An 18,882-nucleotide genomic window follows, 5' to 3' on the forward strand; every position below is an offset into this window, starting at 1 on the left:
TATGGTATTATACAAGAGACCTGCACAGAGGGGGAGCTAGATCAGTTTTGCCCAAATTCATCCCAAATGGGAGCAACCTGAAAGAGAGATTCAAGTTGTAATCCCAAGTGCATTGTCTCAAAACCTGGCTTATCAATCATCCAGCTTCAGGCACAGCAACCAGTATCCAAAGACAATTGTTGCATTTGGTGACAAGTTACTGATTTAGCTGCAAGTACATGAGCATGAGAGAGACAGGTAGGAAATTATCATTTTACGTTGGATGATAGTAAGAGACTAATCTCTTTATTATAGAGTCTGGGCACTGTGCACATTCACTGTGGTTTCTGACACTTTATTTCCCCCCTTTACTCCATCCCCTAACACCGTAGGGTCCACTAACACTCAGCCCAATGCCTCCCATCTGACTTGCACTTTATAACAGGTAATGAAAAATATATGTTCCTATCTTTCAAGATGAATTCATATGTGCAACTTAGTCATTTTATGTGCTTCCTGCAATGCTTTGCATTCTAAACATGCTCGATTGATTTCATGGTGCATAACAGTTCTGACCTTTCTGACATGCTGCTTTTAAGAACATTTCTGATCTTCATGCAGCAAATTCATGTTTTTGCTTGAAGGTACATGGCCTTCGGCTTTATGTAAGAAAGTAATTAGTTTGGCCAACCTTTTGTATTCACACACAAAAGCAACACTCAATGATCTTAATTGGTTTTTGAAAAAGCGTCATTGGACTCGAAATGTTAACTCTGTTCTCTCTCGCTGCACAGATATATCTAGGTCTGCTGAGTTTCTCCAGCAATTTCTGTTTTTGTTGCAGATCTTCAGCACCTGCAGTTTATCAAAATTGGATTAAATTTTTTAATGTTGTTTGCAGATTTAGCGGAGTTGATGGCCTAGTGGTAGCTAGGCTATTGATTCAGAGACCCAGGTAATAAGCTGGGGACCTGGGTATGAATCCAGTCACAGCAGATGGTAGAATGTGAATTCAATAAAAATCTGCAATCAAAAATCTAATGATGACCATTATCAATTATCAGGAATAAATCTATCTGGTTCACTAAAGCTCTTTAGGGAAGGAAACTGCCATCCTTACCTGGTCTGGCCTATACATGACATCGCTAGTGATGACAATGAATTCTGGCCGAGCCAGTGATGTCCATATCCTGTGAATGAATTATTTTTTAAAAACACTCTTCTGGAGGACAGGTGGACCTTGAATCTAAGATTGGTATTGCTTTAACATATCCTTTCATTAGATTTCATATTTGTTTGTTTGGATTTGAGTTCCTTTTATGGTCATTATTTTATACTTGTCATCAGAATTGTAGAAACTGAATTTCAATGTTAAAAAGCTGATTTTCAGAAATTAAAACATCTCAGTGAATTGATCATAGTGTGGTTCCTTGTCACGTTGATAATAAATTGGAACATATTGCTTTGAGAAGTTGACTCATTTTTTATTTTTTATTATCACTTAATGTCTCTTAAGGGTGATCATCCTCAAAGTAGTGCTTAATAGTTCTATTAATGGATGTAGGTTTGCTCGCTGAGCTGAAAGGTTCATCTTCAGATGTTTCATCACCCTACTAGGTAGCATCTTCAGTGGGCCTCAGGCGAAGCACTGTACATGATTCCTGCTTTCTATTTATATCTTTGGGTTAGTGATGTTATTTCCTGTGGTGATATCATTTCCTGTTCTTTTTCTCAGGGGATGGTAGATGGGGTCTAACTCGATGTGTTTGTTGATAGAGTTCCAGTTGGAATGCTATGCTTCAAGGAATTCTCATGCATGTCTCTGTTTGGCTTGTCCTAAGATGGATGTGTTGTGTAACACACTACATTGGACAAACAAGCAGAAAACTAGCCACCAGGATACATGAACATCAACTAGCCACAAAAACAACATGACCCTCTCTCACTAGTATCCTTACATACAGAGGATAAAAGACACCACTTCGACTGGGACAACACATCCACCCTAGGTCAAGCCAAACAGAGACACGCACAAGATTTCCTAGAAGCATGGCATTCCAACTGGAACTCTATCAACAAATACATGGATTAGACCCCATCTACCACTCCCTGAGAAAAAAGAACAGGAAATGACATCTCCACAGGAAATAACATCACCAACCCAAGCATATAAATAGAAAGCAGGAATCATGTACAGTGCTTCGCAGGAGGCCCACTGAAAATGTTACCTAGTAGGGTGACGAAACGTCTGGAAATGAACTTTCCACTCAGCGAGCAAACCTACATCCAGAACCTCAACCTGAGCTACAAATCTTCTCAAAACTCGCTAAGTTCTATTAATGCCCAAAAATTAGCAAGGTACAAATACTGCTCTAAATTTCCTTGAACAGTTTCTTTATTAGTCAGTGTTATGCTGAAGACTATTGTTTATAAATCCAGGCAGTGGAATACTTTTGCAAGATTATTTCCAATTAGTTTAACTTGTGTGTAACTTTGTTGAATTACTATGCTGGGTAATACTGAAGTGTTTCAATACAAAAGCTCTCTTTCTGTAAACCCTGATGATTCATTTCAATTTACTATTCAACATTTATCAACATTTATATGGAGCCCCTCTAATGTGGTAAGATGGCATTTGACACCGAGTCTCACAGAGAGAGACTTAAAGAAGGAATTCCGGAGTTTGGGGCCTAGGCATCTGATGGCAAAACCACAATTGGTGGAGAGGAGAATTTCTGACTTTCTTGTGCTCGCAAGGCAGCAGCCTTGTCTGTCTTTAGTGTGAGATAGCTGCCTTATTAAAAAAACTCAAATGACCGTTTTAGATCTGTTAGATGATTGTGTTTAAACCTATGCCCCTCCCCCCTGACTTGCCCAACGAATAGAAAGGAATTTGCAGGGATTGCTTGCACTTGGGATTATTCCGATCATAATTGCACAATGGTTCTCATACATTAAAAACAGTTTGTTATTCTCATCAATCTGCCTATGCATTGCACACAGTCTTTAAATTGTGATGGTTTCTTATTAGTGTGTGTGTTGTTGTTGTTGACTGTTCATCTGGGAAATTTTACCTCCCCAGGGAGTGTAGTTCATGTGTCATATGTTTTTGCTATGGTGTCTGTTCTTTTCAGTTGTTTGTAGCAGCATTAACTTTTGTGAACATTCCTGTGTCCTTCTGTTAGTGGCTATGCTGTTTTATGGACCTCCAACACTCAATCCCAGCTCTAATGAGCATAGAACATGGTGTCTAAATAAGACAGCAGAGTAGACTGTACTCAGAATGTGTTTAAAGTGCTTCAGTGTGTGCGTCGTATGGTAAAGGTCATGTGACTATTTGTATGTGATTGCATTGCAATTCAAACACTGACTGACAAGAGGCCAAAATTGAAGAATGCAGATGACTCCTAGGGTTGTAAGGATGGTAGAGAGAGATAAGACAGTATGAAAATTCGGATAAATATTTTAAAGTGGAAGTATTACTGGACAGAGATGCAGGGTAAACAGGACTTAATGTAAGTTGGTAGTATGGGCAGCAGAGTGAACAAACATTTTTCTGTACTGTGTGAGAGTTGAGACAGGAGAGCATTGCAACAGCCAAGTCAAAAGATAACATTGATATAAAATCATTGACTCCAAACATGGAGGAGCTTCTGCTTCTAGCACTCTTAGAGTCAGAGTCCTACAGGATGGAGTCAGGCTCTTTGGCCCAAACTGGTCCATGCCGACCAAAATGTCCGTCCATGCTAGCCCCATTTGCCTGAACTTGGCCCATATCCAAATTTATGGATTTCTCAAAATACTTGGGCACATAATAAATAATGGATTTTTTTCCCTATTTTACTTTCTTTGTTTTTCCTTCCCATTGTAATTAGTTGTGAAAATAGCTAGTGACTGAACTTGTGGGTAAAGAGAAATACAAGTGAGAATTGTGAAAATGCCCAGGAGGCCTGTCAGCATCTAGAGCAAGGGATTTTGTTTTTCCAGACTCCTCACACTCTCTCAATGCTGCTGTGCATTGATTTTATGTTTTCTGAATTGGCCCAGTAACCTGATAACGTGCTTCCTTCCAATGAAGATACTGTTCTCCTCAAATGATAATTGCCATCTGTTCTTTTGTAAAATCAGTCTCTGCGAACAAGAGAGACAATCTAACGATGCAAGAAAGTTGTGTGCATTTGCCGTGAGGAGCTCACTGCATGAGTGAACTATTCCGGTGACCTTTTCCAACAGTAAAATGCATCAGATTGCTATAGTTAGTGGCCACTATGAAGTGATGCTGGAATTTGTTTTCTTTGATTCTTCATGGAATGTGGGTGACACTGGCTCGGCCAGAATTATTGCCCATCTCTAATTATCCAGAAAGTAGTTAAGAGTCAGCCACATTTCTTTGGTTCTGGAGTCACATGAAGACCACACAGGGTACGATGGGTAGATTACACATTAGTGAACCGGATGAGTTTTTATAACAATGGTTACGTGGTTGCAGTTAGGCTAGCTTTTTGTTCCAGGATCTGCCATGGTGGAATTCAAATGTAGCACATTAGCAGGGGTTCTGGTTTACTCAGCCAGTGACATCACCACTATCCCCATTGCTTCCCCTTGGCTGAATTTTCGTGATTTTACAAGCCTAGTAAAGAGTAGCAGAAACTTGTTGCCATTACCAGGGCAACATATCGATCAATGAGTCATCAAGTCATGCAATGATTATAAACATGAAAGAGGCCATTTGACCCGTCAAGTCCAGATATACTTCTGAAAGTCCAGACAATGCTGAATTAAGCAAATACTCTTTGTGAGGAATGAAATTATCTACTACATGGTAAGTAATCCTTCCAGCTGCACCAGATTTCAGAAGTAGTTTATTTACTCAAATTTTGACCCAAACTCTCTTTTGCATTTCACTGAATGCAGAATATTCTGAAAAAGAATGCAATCAGACAACATTTCAGATGTCTGAGAGAAAATAACATTAAACATTAACATAATTATTACCTAACCTGTGAATAACTCCATTTTAAACACCTATAAATTACTTTTTAAAAAAAAACCCTGTAAGAACCATTTATTGTTTGCATTTGGTCCAGTTGTGAATTTCTTAGGAATTTTAAACCATAAGATAAATTCTTCTAAAACTTGTCTATTACCTTTGTACCTAAAAAGGGAGCTTAATTTTAAGAGTTTTTGAAAGACCTGCAAAAAAAAATTGGCAGAAACCTCACAAGGGTAAATCATTTAAGCTAATTTCTCGCATGTTTTAAAACTTGATCCGAAAGATCGCAAGAGCTCTTGACCCAAACAGAACTTGAAATTGAAATTTCCTGACCTTTTACATTGCTTTAGCTGCAATTGAGCAGAATATGCTTAAAAAGTACAAACACAACCAGTGGACATTCCAGCTTTATGTACTTGCTACTGCAGTAATTGATGCTATAATTCAGAACAGTGAGAGCAGTGTGGGGTTTAGAGCTCATTATTTCAATTCCCTTTAGAACTGAAGGAGGGGAAACCAAGTGTTTAGGATCATTTTCACTGTGTATTAGATGTTACAAGAAGGTTAGACCTGAATATATGCCACTTTTTTTTATTTTTGTTATAAAATGAGAAGATGAATAAGTATCGTTTAATGCCAGAATTTTGCTTTGGGGTTATGCTTCACCTTACCACCTGTCTTTCTATGCTCTCTCCTCTCTCTCCCACTGTCCATCTGTTCCTCTTCTGTATCTGTTTCTCTCTCTGACTCTCCCAAGCTGTTTTGTTATCCCTGACTGGTTGGTATTTTCCCAATCCCTGGGGTACATGGACATTGGCGAGACAGCGGTATGTTAAGGTGAGATCAGAATAGCGAGATTCTAGATGGCAAGAAAAAATGTCCAATTTTTCAACCGAGATTGCAACAGTGAGATGAAAATCTCAGCAGTAAGCAGCAAGTGGCCTAGTTGCATACATTAATATCTAATTATTACCTAATCTTGCCTCATTTATTGCGTTTTGGTATTTTACCAGGAAGTGGAGAGAAACTAAATGGTAACAATTATGTCATGAAAGGGAGCTTGGTAATTCCAACTGGCTGTTTGCTCCTCAGGGCCTCCATCTTGTTTAGCATCCCCCAAACACTCAGGTCATGCTCCACAGGCAGTGACTGCCTGCATTCCTTTGTCCGTGATGGCTGGCATAAGATATGCCCCAACTTCACCACAATATCGTTGCCAACTTCCTTACATTTTTGGGCCACCGTTCCAATCCTGCACTTTGGTCTGCACTGACACAATCAGAACCGACTCCACCGCAGGGTTCCTTAGGTTTGAGAAACTTATCAGCCATGATCGAATGGCGGAGCAGACTCGATGGGCCGAATGGCCTAATTTCTGCTCCCATGTCTTAAGGTCCTATTGTGTTTGTACAGATGCTTTGCTCTCGACATCAAGCCTCTCATTACTGCCAACTTCACAGCTTTCCCAATTCTCTCACCTATGCAGACAATTTCAGTATCTGGGAAGATTCCACCCCAAATGTTTTACCCACTGAAAAGGAAGATCTCCGAAAAGTAGCTGAAAGGATTTATTAGCTGTGTCAGTTGCTCTGTTATCACTCAGTCATTTTGTGCCTACCTGCATGTTCATGGCATCTCCACCTTGCCTTTGTGCATATTGCCAATTCCTTCAGAACGTACTGGCTCAATGTCTTACCTTGATTTCTTTGGCATAGACACAAAGCCAGGCAGCTTGTCATGTTTTCCAACAGTGATCATTCAGAGGTTTGGACATGTTGCTGTCGATTACTGTTCTACATCAGTGTCATGTAACTACATCAAGAATGTCCTCACTGCTGACCTCATGATCTTCCCAGCTTCCTCACCAATGCTCACATCGTTCAGCATCTGGGAAGATTCCACCCCAATGTTTTTCTTCTCTAAAAAGTAAGCTCTCAGAAAAATAGCTGAAAGGATTTATCAGCTTTGTCAGTTACTTGCTTCAGGTCATCAAATGGATTCATAATTCCTTGTAATGATGGAGAAAGATATATTTGCGATGTTATAATTTTAACACAACACCGCACCTCACAATATTACCTGTGCAGAAATTCTAACAAGAGTTGACACCAGAATCTGTGGCAGTATCGAGGGAGTGATGGTGGAACTTTGAGTGATTGAAGTGGAGTCCTCACGTTGAGTGATAGGATGGTGATGTAGGGCTTTAGGTAGATGATAATGGTGTTTGATGTGGTGGTGTTTGATGGGGGAACAAAGAGAAATATTTCACAGGAGAGCACTTTTCCCCCTTGCATCATTCCCCTTTCCCTGACCGTTACATTCAGAATCACCACTTCCTTGTCATCCAATGCTTTCAAAGATTTTAGATGTTCGTGTGATACCCATACCTGTTCCATCCAGTCTCCCGTCTGCCATTAGTACATGCGTTTCCTAATATCAGCTGTACAGCAGATATAAGGGTGTTGGGGTTAGTTGGTGTAGAGTAAAGGAAATTATCTGTAACTCTTGGTACAGTTACTAACCATGCGCAAAAGTAGCTATGTCATAGGGACATCAGATCACAGAGCTGGAGCCGGTCTACAGGACTCCAAGTAAGATATCCTCGCTTACCATCCTCAGAATATGGTTATAGTTAATAAACCCTGATGTTGTTCAATCACAAGAATGTGGATGTCATTTTGCATGTGTCTAGGTAGAATGAAAAGTTTTTTGTTTTGTGCAGTACAGGCAGATGTAACATGCAAAGATCATAGGGTGATAGAACAGAGCGAGGAAGACATAGTTATAGCGACAAAGAAGGTGCACAAAGCAAGATCAACATTAGATTTGAAATTTGAGATGTCCATTCAGAAGTTTAATAACAGCAGGGAAAAAGCTGTTCTTGAACTTGCTGGTACGTGTGTTTAAGCTTTTGTATCTTCTGCCCAATGGAAGAGATTATAACCAGGGTGGGAGGGGTCTTTGATGTTGGCTGTCTTTCTGAGGCAGTGAGAAGTGAACATGGAATCAATGGACGGAAGGTTGGCTTGTGTGATGGACTAGGGTGTGGTCATAACTTTCTGTAATTTCTTATGGTCCTGGGCAGAGCAGTTGCCATACCAAACTGTGATGCATCCAGATAGAATGCTGTCTATGGTGTATCTGTAAAGGTTAGTGATAGTCCTTTTGGACATGCTGCATTTCCTTAGCCTCCTGAGGAAGAAGAGGTATTGGTGTACCTTCTTGACTGTTGCATCAATGTGGATGGACCAGGACAGGTTGTTGGTGATCATCCCTCTTAGAAACTCGATGCTCTTGACCATCTCCATGTCAGCTCTGTTGATGTCAATAGGGCCATGCCCTCCTGCTTGCTTGCTGTTTAATTTTGCTGATATTGAGGGAGAGATTGCTATCTTTACACCACATCACCACATCACACTCTCTTTTCTGTATTCTGTCTTGATATCTGGCCTACAACGGTGGTGGTTTCAGTGAACTTGTAGATGATATTCGGACAAACTTTCATGAGTGCACAGGGAGTACAGTAAGAGGCTGAGTAGGCAGCTTTGTAGGACACCGGTGTTGAGGGTTGCTGTGGAGGAGGTATTACTGCCTGTTCTCACTGATTGTGGTCTGTGGGTCAGGGAGTCAAAGATCACAGTTGCAGAGGGCGGAGCAGAGACCTAGGTCTCTGAGTTTGTTTGGGATTATAGTGTTTAAGATGGAGGTGTAGTCAATAAGTAAAAGCCTGATGTGGATGATGATGCAGGTGCTCCAGGGATGTGTGTAGGGCCGGGGAGACGGCGTCTGCTGAGGACCTGTTGTGCCAGTAGGTGAATTGCAAGGGATCAAGGCAGGCTGGGAGGCTGGAATTGATGTAAGCCATGACTAACCTTTTGAAGCACCTCATAATTATGGAGGTCAGAGCAACGGAGCGGTAGTCACTGAGGCACACTGCATGTGTTTCCTTTGGTACTGGGATGATAGTCATCTTGAAGTAGATGGGGACTTCAGGTTGTAGTAAGGAGAGATTAAAGAAGTCAGTGAATACTCCCGCCACCAGGTCAGTATAGGATATGAGTGCACATCCAGGCCAGTCGCTTTTCATGGGTTCACTGACAAGAAGGCCGATCTGATGTCTGCAGTGATGACTGAGAGACCCTGTGCATCCAAGGCTGTTGGGGCAGGGACATATTTCACTGACCTTCTGTTTGAACCGCACATAAAATGCATTGAGCACATCAAGGAGGAATGTATTTTTGGGCAGATCCACAGAATCAAAGGAGCTTAACAAGAGCCAGAAGTGAAGACCAGTGATGGTAAACCATGAGGCCTGCCCAGAGCTGGGACAAATACCAGAAATGCTAGGGGTAGGGGGCAGTTAGTGACAGGTCTTGAGGCATGCCAAGGCATCGAAGTGTGGAATGCTTTGTGGATATTCTGGCCATCGCCAGAAAAATGACTTTCCAATTAGATACGGATCAGTTGTATTGATTCGTTAGAATGCACTACTGTGGTTGATAAAGAGGATCCCCATCCCACATTGTACATTGGGTCTCAGGAAGCGCAGGAATAAGAAACCAAAAGGATGTGGATGCTTTGGAGAGGGTGCAGAGAAGGTTTACGAGGCTGTTCCCTGGTATGGAAGGTGCTAGCTATGAAGAGAGTTTGAGTAGGTTAGGGTTGTTTTCATTTGAAAAAAAGAGATTGAGGGGGGACCTGATTGAGGTTTACAAAATCATGAAGAGTATAGACAGGCTAGATAGAGGTAAACTTTTTGCCAGGGTGAAGGATTCAATAACGAGAAGTCACGCTTTCAAGGTGAGAGGTGGAAAGTTTAAGGGGGATACACGCGGCAAGTACTTTACACAGAGGGTGGTAGGTGCTTGGAATGCGTTGCCGGCAGATGTAGTAGAGGCAGGCACGGTAGATTCATTTAAGATACGTCTGGACAGATGCATGAGTAGGTGGGGAGCAGAGGCATACAGATGCTTAGGAAATGGGCGATAGGTTTAGACAGTGGATTTGGATCGGCTCAGGCTTTCTTAGTGCTTATCGGATTTAACAAAGAACAATCTGATACAATGGAAAAGAGATTATGGAGGCCTTGTACATATTTGCTAATCACTACAATTCTTTATTGTGCGGATCTGCTTGTATGACTTTAGACGTTCTTTGGTTAGCCAATGCCAAGGACGACAGTTGTAGCATTTTACAATCTGTCAGAGGGTGGAGCAATCCTACACGTTTTACCAAAACAGAAGTTAGAAGGGGTGAGAAAGCAAGGTGTCAAAGAAGCCTGTGACCATCCATCAGACGGTAGATAGGACAGTGATCTGCTGTTTTATATGAGAGTGACAGGGGAAGGAAATCAGCAGACGGTAGGTGTTCATTTGCTCCAGTGTGAAATTTCTCATCTGATTCAGGTGACATAGTTCCTGAAGCTAGAATGTTTCTTTTGAGGAGAACCAGTGCTTCCTTCAAGAAAATGGAGAAGAGTTCAGATTGCTTACTCCTGGCCCAGAAGATGCAGCAACAATAGCTGCAGTAATCATTAGATAACAAGTTCTTCTCAGAGGACATTGCCAGATCTCTGCTGGGATGGAAGAAAGTAACTTTTCTCTTCTCGTTCTATTAGTAATGAAAACCTGGAAAGCCATTTCTAGAGCCAGTAAAGTGACTACAGAATCTGAGAGATCAAGAATTATGGAGTTAGAAAGAGATCCTCTATCATGCAACAAAGAGGTCTCGGAGTTTCCATAGTCAGTGCTGTTGAAACTTCAGTCAGGGTGGATGAGCTACCCTGCACAGGCAGAAGCCAGTTATCGACACCAAACCTTTTGCAATCACACACTTTGAACCTACATGTGAGCTGGACATAATTAGAAAAGTGTTTCAATCTTCAGAAAAATCTCACCGAGCAGAAGGATGATAACTTAAGCAGCTCATGAGCTGAGCTGTCCAGAAAGGAAGAGCCCCTTAAACCCAAAGTTGCCCATGTTAAATATTCAACAGCGACGGATTGCTGAGAAGGCATTGGAAGGCTGCAAGGGAAAAGGTGGTCCTTTCGGCCCATTAACTACAATTCCGCTCCATCGATGTGCCAGCCCTCCAAAGAAGAGAGATTATACACCACACAACTGAGGATACTGTTAGAGATAAGTCCCTCAAATAGAGAAGACCTGTTGGGTTGGCATGAAAGGGGAGGAAAGCTGTTCAATGTTTGTAGTTCAATAATAAGCCACATGGACTGGAATCAGTAGGTGCGTGATGAATAATAGTACAGACATGTTGGGCCAAAGGGCCTGTTTCAATGCTATGAAACTCAATTGTGAAACAGCATTGGAAGGGATGTAAAGGGAACTAAATCGTTTATTCTAGATATGGTTACTGAGCATGTATCATAGTGACGTGTGATTGCATGAAATGGGAACCTGAGTCTGTTGGGCTGCAGGTAAGATGTCTTCTCGTGCCTTTCTCTCTTGTGTATCACTGTGTTTAATCAGGCCTCTAGCTGTTCATTTCCAAATATATAGATCTTACTACAATGGGAGCAAGGTGGAAACTAATAGAAAATGTGAGCAGGTAGCTCCAGGTTTACTGGTAGTGATGGTTTGTCGTGTTAAATATCTTTGATTGTAACCAAATTGAAAACTTTTTAGGAAGTCATTCTGCATCCGAAGTAAATATGTCAATAGTGCTTTAAATAATAGGAGTAGAGTAGAGTTTGGCTGGTAGTTCCTTATTTGGGATTACTGAGTGGTATTCGACCTCAGAATTCATTCTGAGAGATATATATCTCTGGCTGAACTGAACAATCATAAGTTCATCAGAAATAGAAGCAAGATAACCCATTTAGCTGATTGAGCCTCCTCCACCATTCAATTAGATCAGGGCTGATGTGATTCTGGCTTTCAATTCCATCTTTGTGCCTGTCTTCCTCCCCCCACCCCCACCCTCCATAACTGTTACCTCTTTTGCCAATTAAAATCTGCCTAATACCATGGATATATTCAGTGACCCAGGCTCCATTGCTTTCCAATGGAAGAGAATGCCAAAAATGAATGGCCTCTGAGGGAAGAATGTCCTTATCTCTTTGTTACGTGATTTTAAACATTGTCTCCTTGTTCTATTTCCTTCCATGCAAGGAGTCCATTGAATAGAAACATCCTCTTGGCATGTATTCATTCAAAAATGTTTACATTCCTCTTCTCCATTCAACAGATTGGTCTATCAACACAAGACCATGTGAAATTTAGAATCCATGGCTCACTGGTGCACCAAATGGACAAACTTAGAAATCACACATCACCAGGTTATAGTCCAACAGGTTTATTTGGAAACTCTAGCTTTCGGAGACATTACATAGATAGAGCAGTGAATAAGTATAGGCTGGAGTGATAAGAACTTAGTTTAGCTTTTTACATTGTTTTAACTGACTGAGAAATCCACAAAATGCTGACGCAAATTGTTTTTAAAAAAAGTCATACTGTAATCTTACAAACTTTCCTTTGTTCTTGCCTTGTATTTTCCAAAGGTTGCTCCTGCACAGATGAAACTTGAAATGTGACTTCCTTACCGTCCTTTTTCCTCCCCATCAGGAAACATTTAACCTAAAAACAGAAGTATGATGTAGGTGTCCCAGCACCTGTTTGAACCTCAAAATCATATAGTTCCCTAATATGTCTGAATATGTGTAATTACTTTGGTGATAGTGGCTAAAGTAAACCACTTCCCCATGCTTCAAACTGAACCACCCTCTTAAATCCTTGGCGTTTGAAAGCAAGATGATGTAGGCTCGCCCCATCATGGGATTTTCTTGTAATCTTGGAGGTTTCCGAAGTAGTTATTTACTTCCCCCATGGGAGAGCATTTCCACCACTTTTGGTCTCCTATTCTGTTGTAGATATTTTCTCATCAACGTGTTCAGGTTTTTTATCATTCAATGACATACCTCTGGAGCAGGTGGGACATGAACTCAAGCCTCCTGGTTCAGAGGTAGAGACACTACCATTGTGCTACAAGCATTCTGTGATATGATATGGAGGAGGGATGTGAACCGTTTTTTAGGCAGAAGAACTTTTATTGGTAAATATTCCAGCTTCAATGGGAGTCAATTGAAACAATTTCTTCAAAAGGCAAATGCATTTGGCAAAGACTCATGATACAGGGCAATGATCTATTAACCTGTACTCCTCAATCTCCTTGACAGCAGATTGTGGCTCCCAGTTTCTAGTGTTTTGAAGGATTTATTGACAGAGTGATTATTCTGCCTAGTGCCTGGAGCACAAAACAAATGCCAACCATACATTTGTGCTCACCCTGTGCCAGAGGAAACATTTATACTGCTCTCTGATGCCAGCTCATTCTCTGGTTAATTATCTCAACTGGCACTCTGAGAGTTAAAAATCATCCCAGTTGACAGATCCAGGGTTAAAAGTGGCCAGAATGTTTGTAAGTATTTTCTACACAATATATTCCTCAAGTGTCTGATGAAAAGAGATGTAACCAACTCTCTCATCAAATGTTTGTTCTGGACATTTTTTGTTGGTTTGCATTTGGGCAGATGCTCAGGAAAATATTTGGTACCAGAATTTGCATATTTTTGTGGTGATCTGATAATGAGTTCAGTGGCAACTGGAAATGGGTCAGGTTAAACCACCTTCAATTACCACATAAACAGTGATGAGGAAAATATATTTAGCCTTACCCAAAGGAAATTGATCTCAATCATTTCATCGTCAGAGTGGAACATTGTTCACTTTTAAGTAGGCAGCAAGATAATTGACTACAAATTGAACCAACTTTCAAATTTGATTTATTTCCAGAATTATTTTTACATTCTCCTGTTTTTAACAGGACAATATTTTTTTGGGTAGGGTGTTATTGAAGAAACACTTGTGTCTTTAAGAAATTTGTTACATTGAATTACATTGTGATAACCTAAATAATGGTCTGCTGGAGTAGGTGACTCATTAAGTACTCATGGGTATTTCATTTTAAAGTAATTGATGGATTGCTTGAATGTCTGCAGATGAGTTATGCTGCAATGTTATGCATTTGATATGCTGTTTGTGCTTTGGTGCTACGTAAATGAAGAGGGACCAAAGTAATTCATTTTGTACTGAATTGCTGTGTAGTTCAGGTTAATATAACCAACCCGATTATATCTGGAATCGAATTGCCTGGTCCCCATGTACCTGCAATACTGACAAGAGAATGGCAGTGGAATTGGTGTCTGAAATTGTGTGGGGTGTCCTAATGTACAGAATGTGACTAAAAGGGGAATTGCTTGCTTTGTGTCACTTAATAAATGTTCTTCACAAGTTTCAGTGTAGGGCAGCAGCAGACATTGCATGCGTAAATTGAACAAAACTCCAGTTAAAGTGCTTTGACTGAGGTATTATTAATTCAAGTATACTCTGTGATTCTCAGGATCCAGGCAATGGGGATGACATTGGATGATGTTTATTGCAAATTAGCCTGGTTTGCATCGTACCTGTGTTTTTTTAATTGATATCAGTCAGGCATAATGGAAACCCCATTCACAATGAATGTGTCAGGTGTTGAAGATGAAGACCCTCAGTGTGTTTTACTTCAGCACTAATCCTTGAGAGCGTTTTCATCAAGAATGATTGACGATGCTATCTGAAAGGCATTAAACAGTGCAAGATGGGAAATTTAGTCTTTTCTGGTGGTTCACTATCTTCCATGCATTACATCACATCCCAGAGACTATAGATAGTATGAAAAAATCTTTTAAAATAGCTATTTCATCGTAGAGGAATTGTAGCGGTAGTGTTTTGAAAATTATACATTGTAATTCTGCTGCAAAGTATTTTGCTGTTTAATTGTTTTCCATTTTTTGTTCTTTTATCCAGTCCTCCAATGCCTCAAATTGTTAAAATCCTCCAGCTTGCATTTAAGTCTCCTGTTGTTTTCATTCTTCTCTCTCTGATCTTTTCTTTGTAACCTCTTCCAGCCTACCCAAGCTCATCTCCCTGAACTCAATTTATTATGCAGCTCCCCCACCTTTTCCCACTCAATTCCCTTTGGCCGACAATTTGACAACTTTGTCTTCAGCCACCTGGATCCATATACTCTGAAATTTCCTCCCTAAATCCGCTACCTCTTCACCAGCTCCTCCGACTCTCAGGCTCTGTTTCAAACACGCCTCTTTTTTTTCCAAGTTTTTCACTGGCCCCACTAATAATTCCAATTTTGGCTAAATGTTCATTTAATTTGATTATGCCTTTGTGAATTGCCACAGGAGGTTTTTCTACATTAGTAGTTGATTATGAGGAAAGTGATGATGATAAAACATTATGTGACTAAGTTGTTATTCCAAATAACATTTTTGAATACCATATATTAATTAATTTGAGATGTAACATATGGTTAGTATAGCATGCGTGGACTTTTACTTTGGAATCAGGAGCTAGACTCCGTAATGGTGATCATGAAACCACCATTGCTTGATGGAAAATCCCATCTCATTCCCTAATGTCCTTCATTAAAGGATCTTGGAGTACTTAGTGGATTTTTAAGCTCACCAATGTACATATGTTTGCACCAAGTAATGTATAGTGGCTATGTGCTGCCACATTGTTTGTCCACATTGTTGTGGTAAAGTTGCAATTTCGTATAATTGTGTGATCACTGTGAATGGGCTACAATACAAATGGGAACTATGGCTAATGGAAGATTGAGTGAAATACAATACTGCAGTCTGCCTGTTTCCAAGACTAAACATTTTGTTGGAATTTCAAATTGCATTTATGAAATGATCTATCTGTGGACAACCAATTGTAAAATACATAAACTTTGTAAATGCAAGATTTAATTAATTTGGGGCTAAATGTTTAGAAAGCCAAGGAGCTTGAATGTAGCTATTTTTAAATCCTATTATTCAAACAGTGTTGGATTAAAAAATTTGATTAGCTTTGTCTTACTGTGAGGTTCTCTTTAAATGTTTCTTCTGGAAAGTTTGAAATTAAGCTGATGATACAATTGGTTATAATTAGACTCCACTTATGAGCGGTATATTATCAGAGTTATTGTGTTACTTAATGTCATTGTGACTTGCTGACACTGACAATTTGCTTTTTTTTTCTCTCTAGGCCATCATTTGAGCCCAAATCAAAGGTAATCAGATGATATGAAGCTCTGTGGGGATAAATTAATAGGTGAGTAAATCTCTTCCTATTGAAACAGAAACAACCCACTGGTCATGCTAAATCTGTTTCTGTCAATTGTTGTGATAAGCGTTTGTCTCTAGTAAACATAATTGTCTGACGAAGAATGCTGTGCAAGTGATAGAAGCTACAAAGCTCACTGAGGCTGTTATCTTGGAGACTGAACGCAGTGTGACTGAGGATCTATTATGGAGTGGACAGGCTGTTTTTAACGGCACAACGTGCTGGTGGGGAAAGATAAAGTGGATCATGTGTTTTGCTGTAAAGATTATTGTTCCATAGAGAAACTGGAGATGTGTATAACTTTCCTTTTGCCACTCATCGTCAGGTCCCCACATAACATTACGTAGTCCAGGCGACCTTTTAATGTTTCGATTCAGCGAACCGTAAAGTGACCTAAGAGAACAGTTTCCTTGACGTTCCATAGCAACCTGTTCATTTGTTGTTTGTAGTTGTAGAATACTTCAGCAGAGCTGCTTGGTTTTGAAAATGGGTGCTTTTGTCGTTTTACCTATGTGTATCCTAAGGGTTCAAGTGAAGCCTGCAGGTAGAAAAAGCTTTCTCTTTGAAATATCTTGCCTCATGCTTGGTGGCAATTTTAATTTCGTGTTCAGTAGATTGTAGAATCATGCTTGTTTAAACTGTATGATGTTGTTTCATTCATGTTTGCCTCACACGTGGTATTAAAAGATGAAAATCCAGTCGTGGAGAGCTGGTAATCTGACTGCTGTGGAGCAGTCAGTTCCAAACTGGTGCCTCTCAGTTAATGGTGCTCAAATAGTAAATAATTTGCATGCTATGAATTGTATGTTTTCAATATTCATCTCACTTAATCACTTTCACCTTAATTGCTATCTTTGCGTAACGTTTACTAATATTTACTTTTGAGTGTTGAAACCAGTTTAAAATATCAATTTAGAAGAAAACCATTTACGTTAGCTGTAACTGACTATTCTAATCCCAGTGCTCAAGTTCAGGTACAAAATTTAATCAGGATTTAACAGTCTTGCTCTCAGATAGACATCGCAGTACAATCTTCAAGGTATAAAATGGAGCAATATGTTATTTACAGTTGAGCCTAATCTGTTCTGGTCACCAGGTAAATGCCTCTTAGTTTCTGCTACATTGTAGATTCACAGCAACTATGAGCTCAACAATACAGCATGGAGAGCTATGAGCATCAGAAAATTCAGGTTGTGACTTGAATAAACTGCAGCTCAAAGAAAGCTTTATAACCCATCCTTTGTTCACTTCATATCCTTTGTAACAGCATAAAAATTACACGCTGACAAACAATTGATGCACCAGATGTCTTCATTTGATCTTCACCATCACTTTCAACATGACTGTACATAAATATTTTAGCTCTTTGCATATATGTCATATGCCTCGTTGCACCCAATCTGAAGGAGGTATGTTGTCGCATTAGGAAATCACAAGAGCATGTATGGAAAAGAACTATGAATGAACATACTGCCTCTTGTGTTCGGGTGTTGTGTTGTGATGAGAGAGAAATGTGAGAAAAGGTCAATTTTATACAGCTTTAAAACAGAGTCATAGAGAAAATTGCTTATTGCTTATTGCTTTCATACATTAAATAGTCTACTTAAGTATTTCAGGACCAAGCCTTCATCTGGGTTCTTCCAATGTGTTTGTCTATAAAAGGAGTGTATTCTCCCCAAAGGAGAACAGCTGTACAGATTGGGGCTCTTCATCAGCTTCATGGTTTTATTAAATCTGTGCCACTAACTTTATCAGCACCATATACTCATACTCATTCGCCATGAGTTTTGGTGAACTTTGAATAAAGGGCACAAATGTGGGGAAGCATGCATCCTACTTCTGGCCACTATCCAGACCAGCCATTAGTTGTGAATGTCTTGCATATTTTGCCTCTCTGCATCAAGGCAGCTGAGATTTGGAACTCACTATTTGGGCAAATTAATTCTCCTTAGATCAATTTATTGTAATGATTAATAAGAGCACCAACACTAAGATACATTTTGTCTAAGATATGTCTAATCAACTCTCTTCCTTACTGTTCTGTTAAATAAAATTGCCTATTTAATGTATATTGTGCATTTAGTTTAGATTAGATTAGATTAGATTCCCTACAATGTGGAAACAGGTTCTTTGGCCCAACAAGTCCACACCGACCCTCCGAAGAGCAACCCACCCAGACCCATTCCCCTACACCTAACATTGCATGCTGAAAATGTGTTGCTGGAACAGCGCAGCAGGTCAGGCAGCATCCAGGGAACAGGAGAATCGACGTTTCGGGCATAAGCCCTTCTTCAGCAATGAGGAAAGTGTGTCCAGCAGGCTAAGATAAAAGTTAGGGAGGAGGGACTTGGGGGAGGGGAGTCGGAAATGCGATAGGTGGAAAGAGGTCAAGGTGAGGGTGATAGGTCAGACTGGGGTGGGGGCGGAGAGGTCAGGAAGAAGATTGCAGGTTAGGAAGGCGGAGTAGGCGGAGCGTTTCAGGGAACACCTCTGGGACACCCGGACCAACCAACCCAACCACCCTGTGGCTCAACACTTCAACTCCCCCTCCCACTCCACCAAGGATATGCAGGTCTTTGGACTCCGCCATCGCCAGACCACAACAACACGACGGTTGGAGGAAGAGCGCCTCATCTTCCCCCTAGGAACCCTCCAACCACAAGGGATGAACTCGGATTTCACCAGTTTCCTCACTTCCCCTCCCCCCACCTTGTCTCAGCCAAATCCATCGAA

The 18,882-nt window shown here is 40.4% G+C and overlaps 1 protein-coding gene across 5 annotated transcripts in view; it reads left to right on the forward strand.

Moving 5' to 3' along the window:
* The window catches only part of atp8b4 (ATPase phospholipid transporting 8B4), a 246,700-nt gene that overhangs the window by 72,605 nt on the left and 155,213 nt on the right, over nucleotides 1-18,882 (forward strand). For all 5 annotated transcript variants that reach the window (XM_043677403.1, XM_043677404.1, XM_043677405.1 and 2 more), the window contains one exon: nucleotides 16,072-16,137. In XM_043677403.1, the coding sequence (XP_043533338.1) occupies nucleotides 16,110-16,137 (28 nt within the window). In that variant the 5' untranslated portion in view covers nucleotides 16,072-16,109. The remainder of the gene's footprint in view (nucleotides 1-16,071; nucleotides 16,138-18,882) is intronic.

Source organism: Chiloscyllium plagiosum, chromosome 36, assembly GCF_004010195.1.
Source record: "Chiloscyllium plagiosum isolate BGI_BamShark_2017 chromosome 36, ASM401019v2, whole genome shotgun sequence".
Classification (NCBI taxonomy): domain Eukaryota; kingdom Metazoa; phylum Chordata; class Chondrichthyes; order Orectolobiformes; family Hemiscylliidae; genus Chiloscyllium; species Chiloscyllium plagiosum.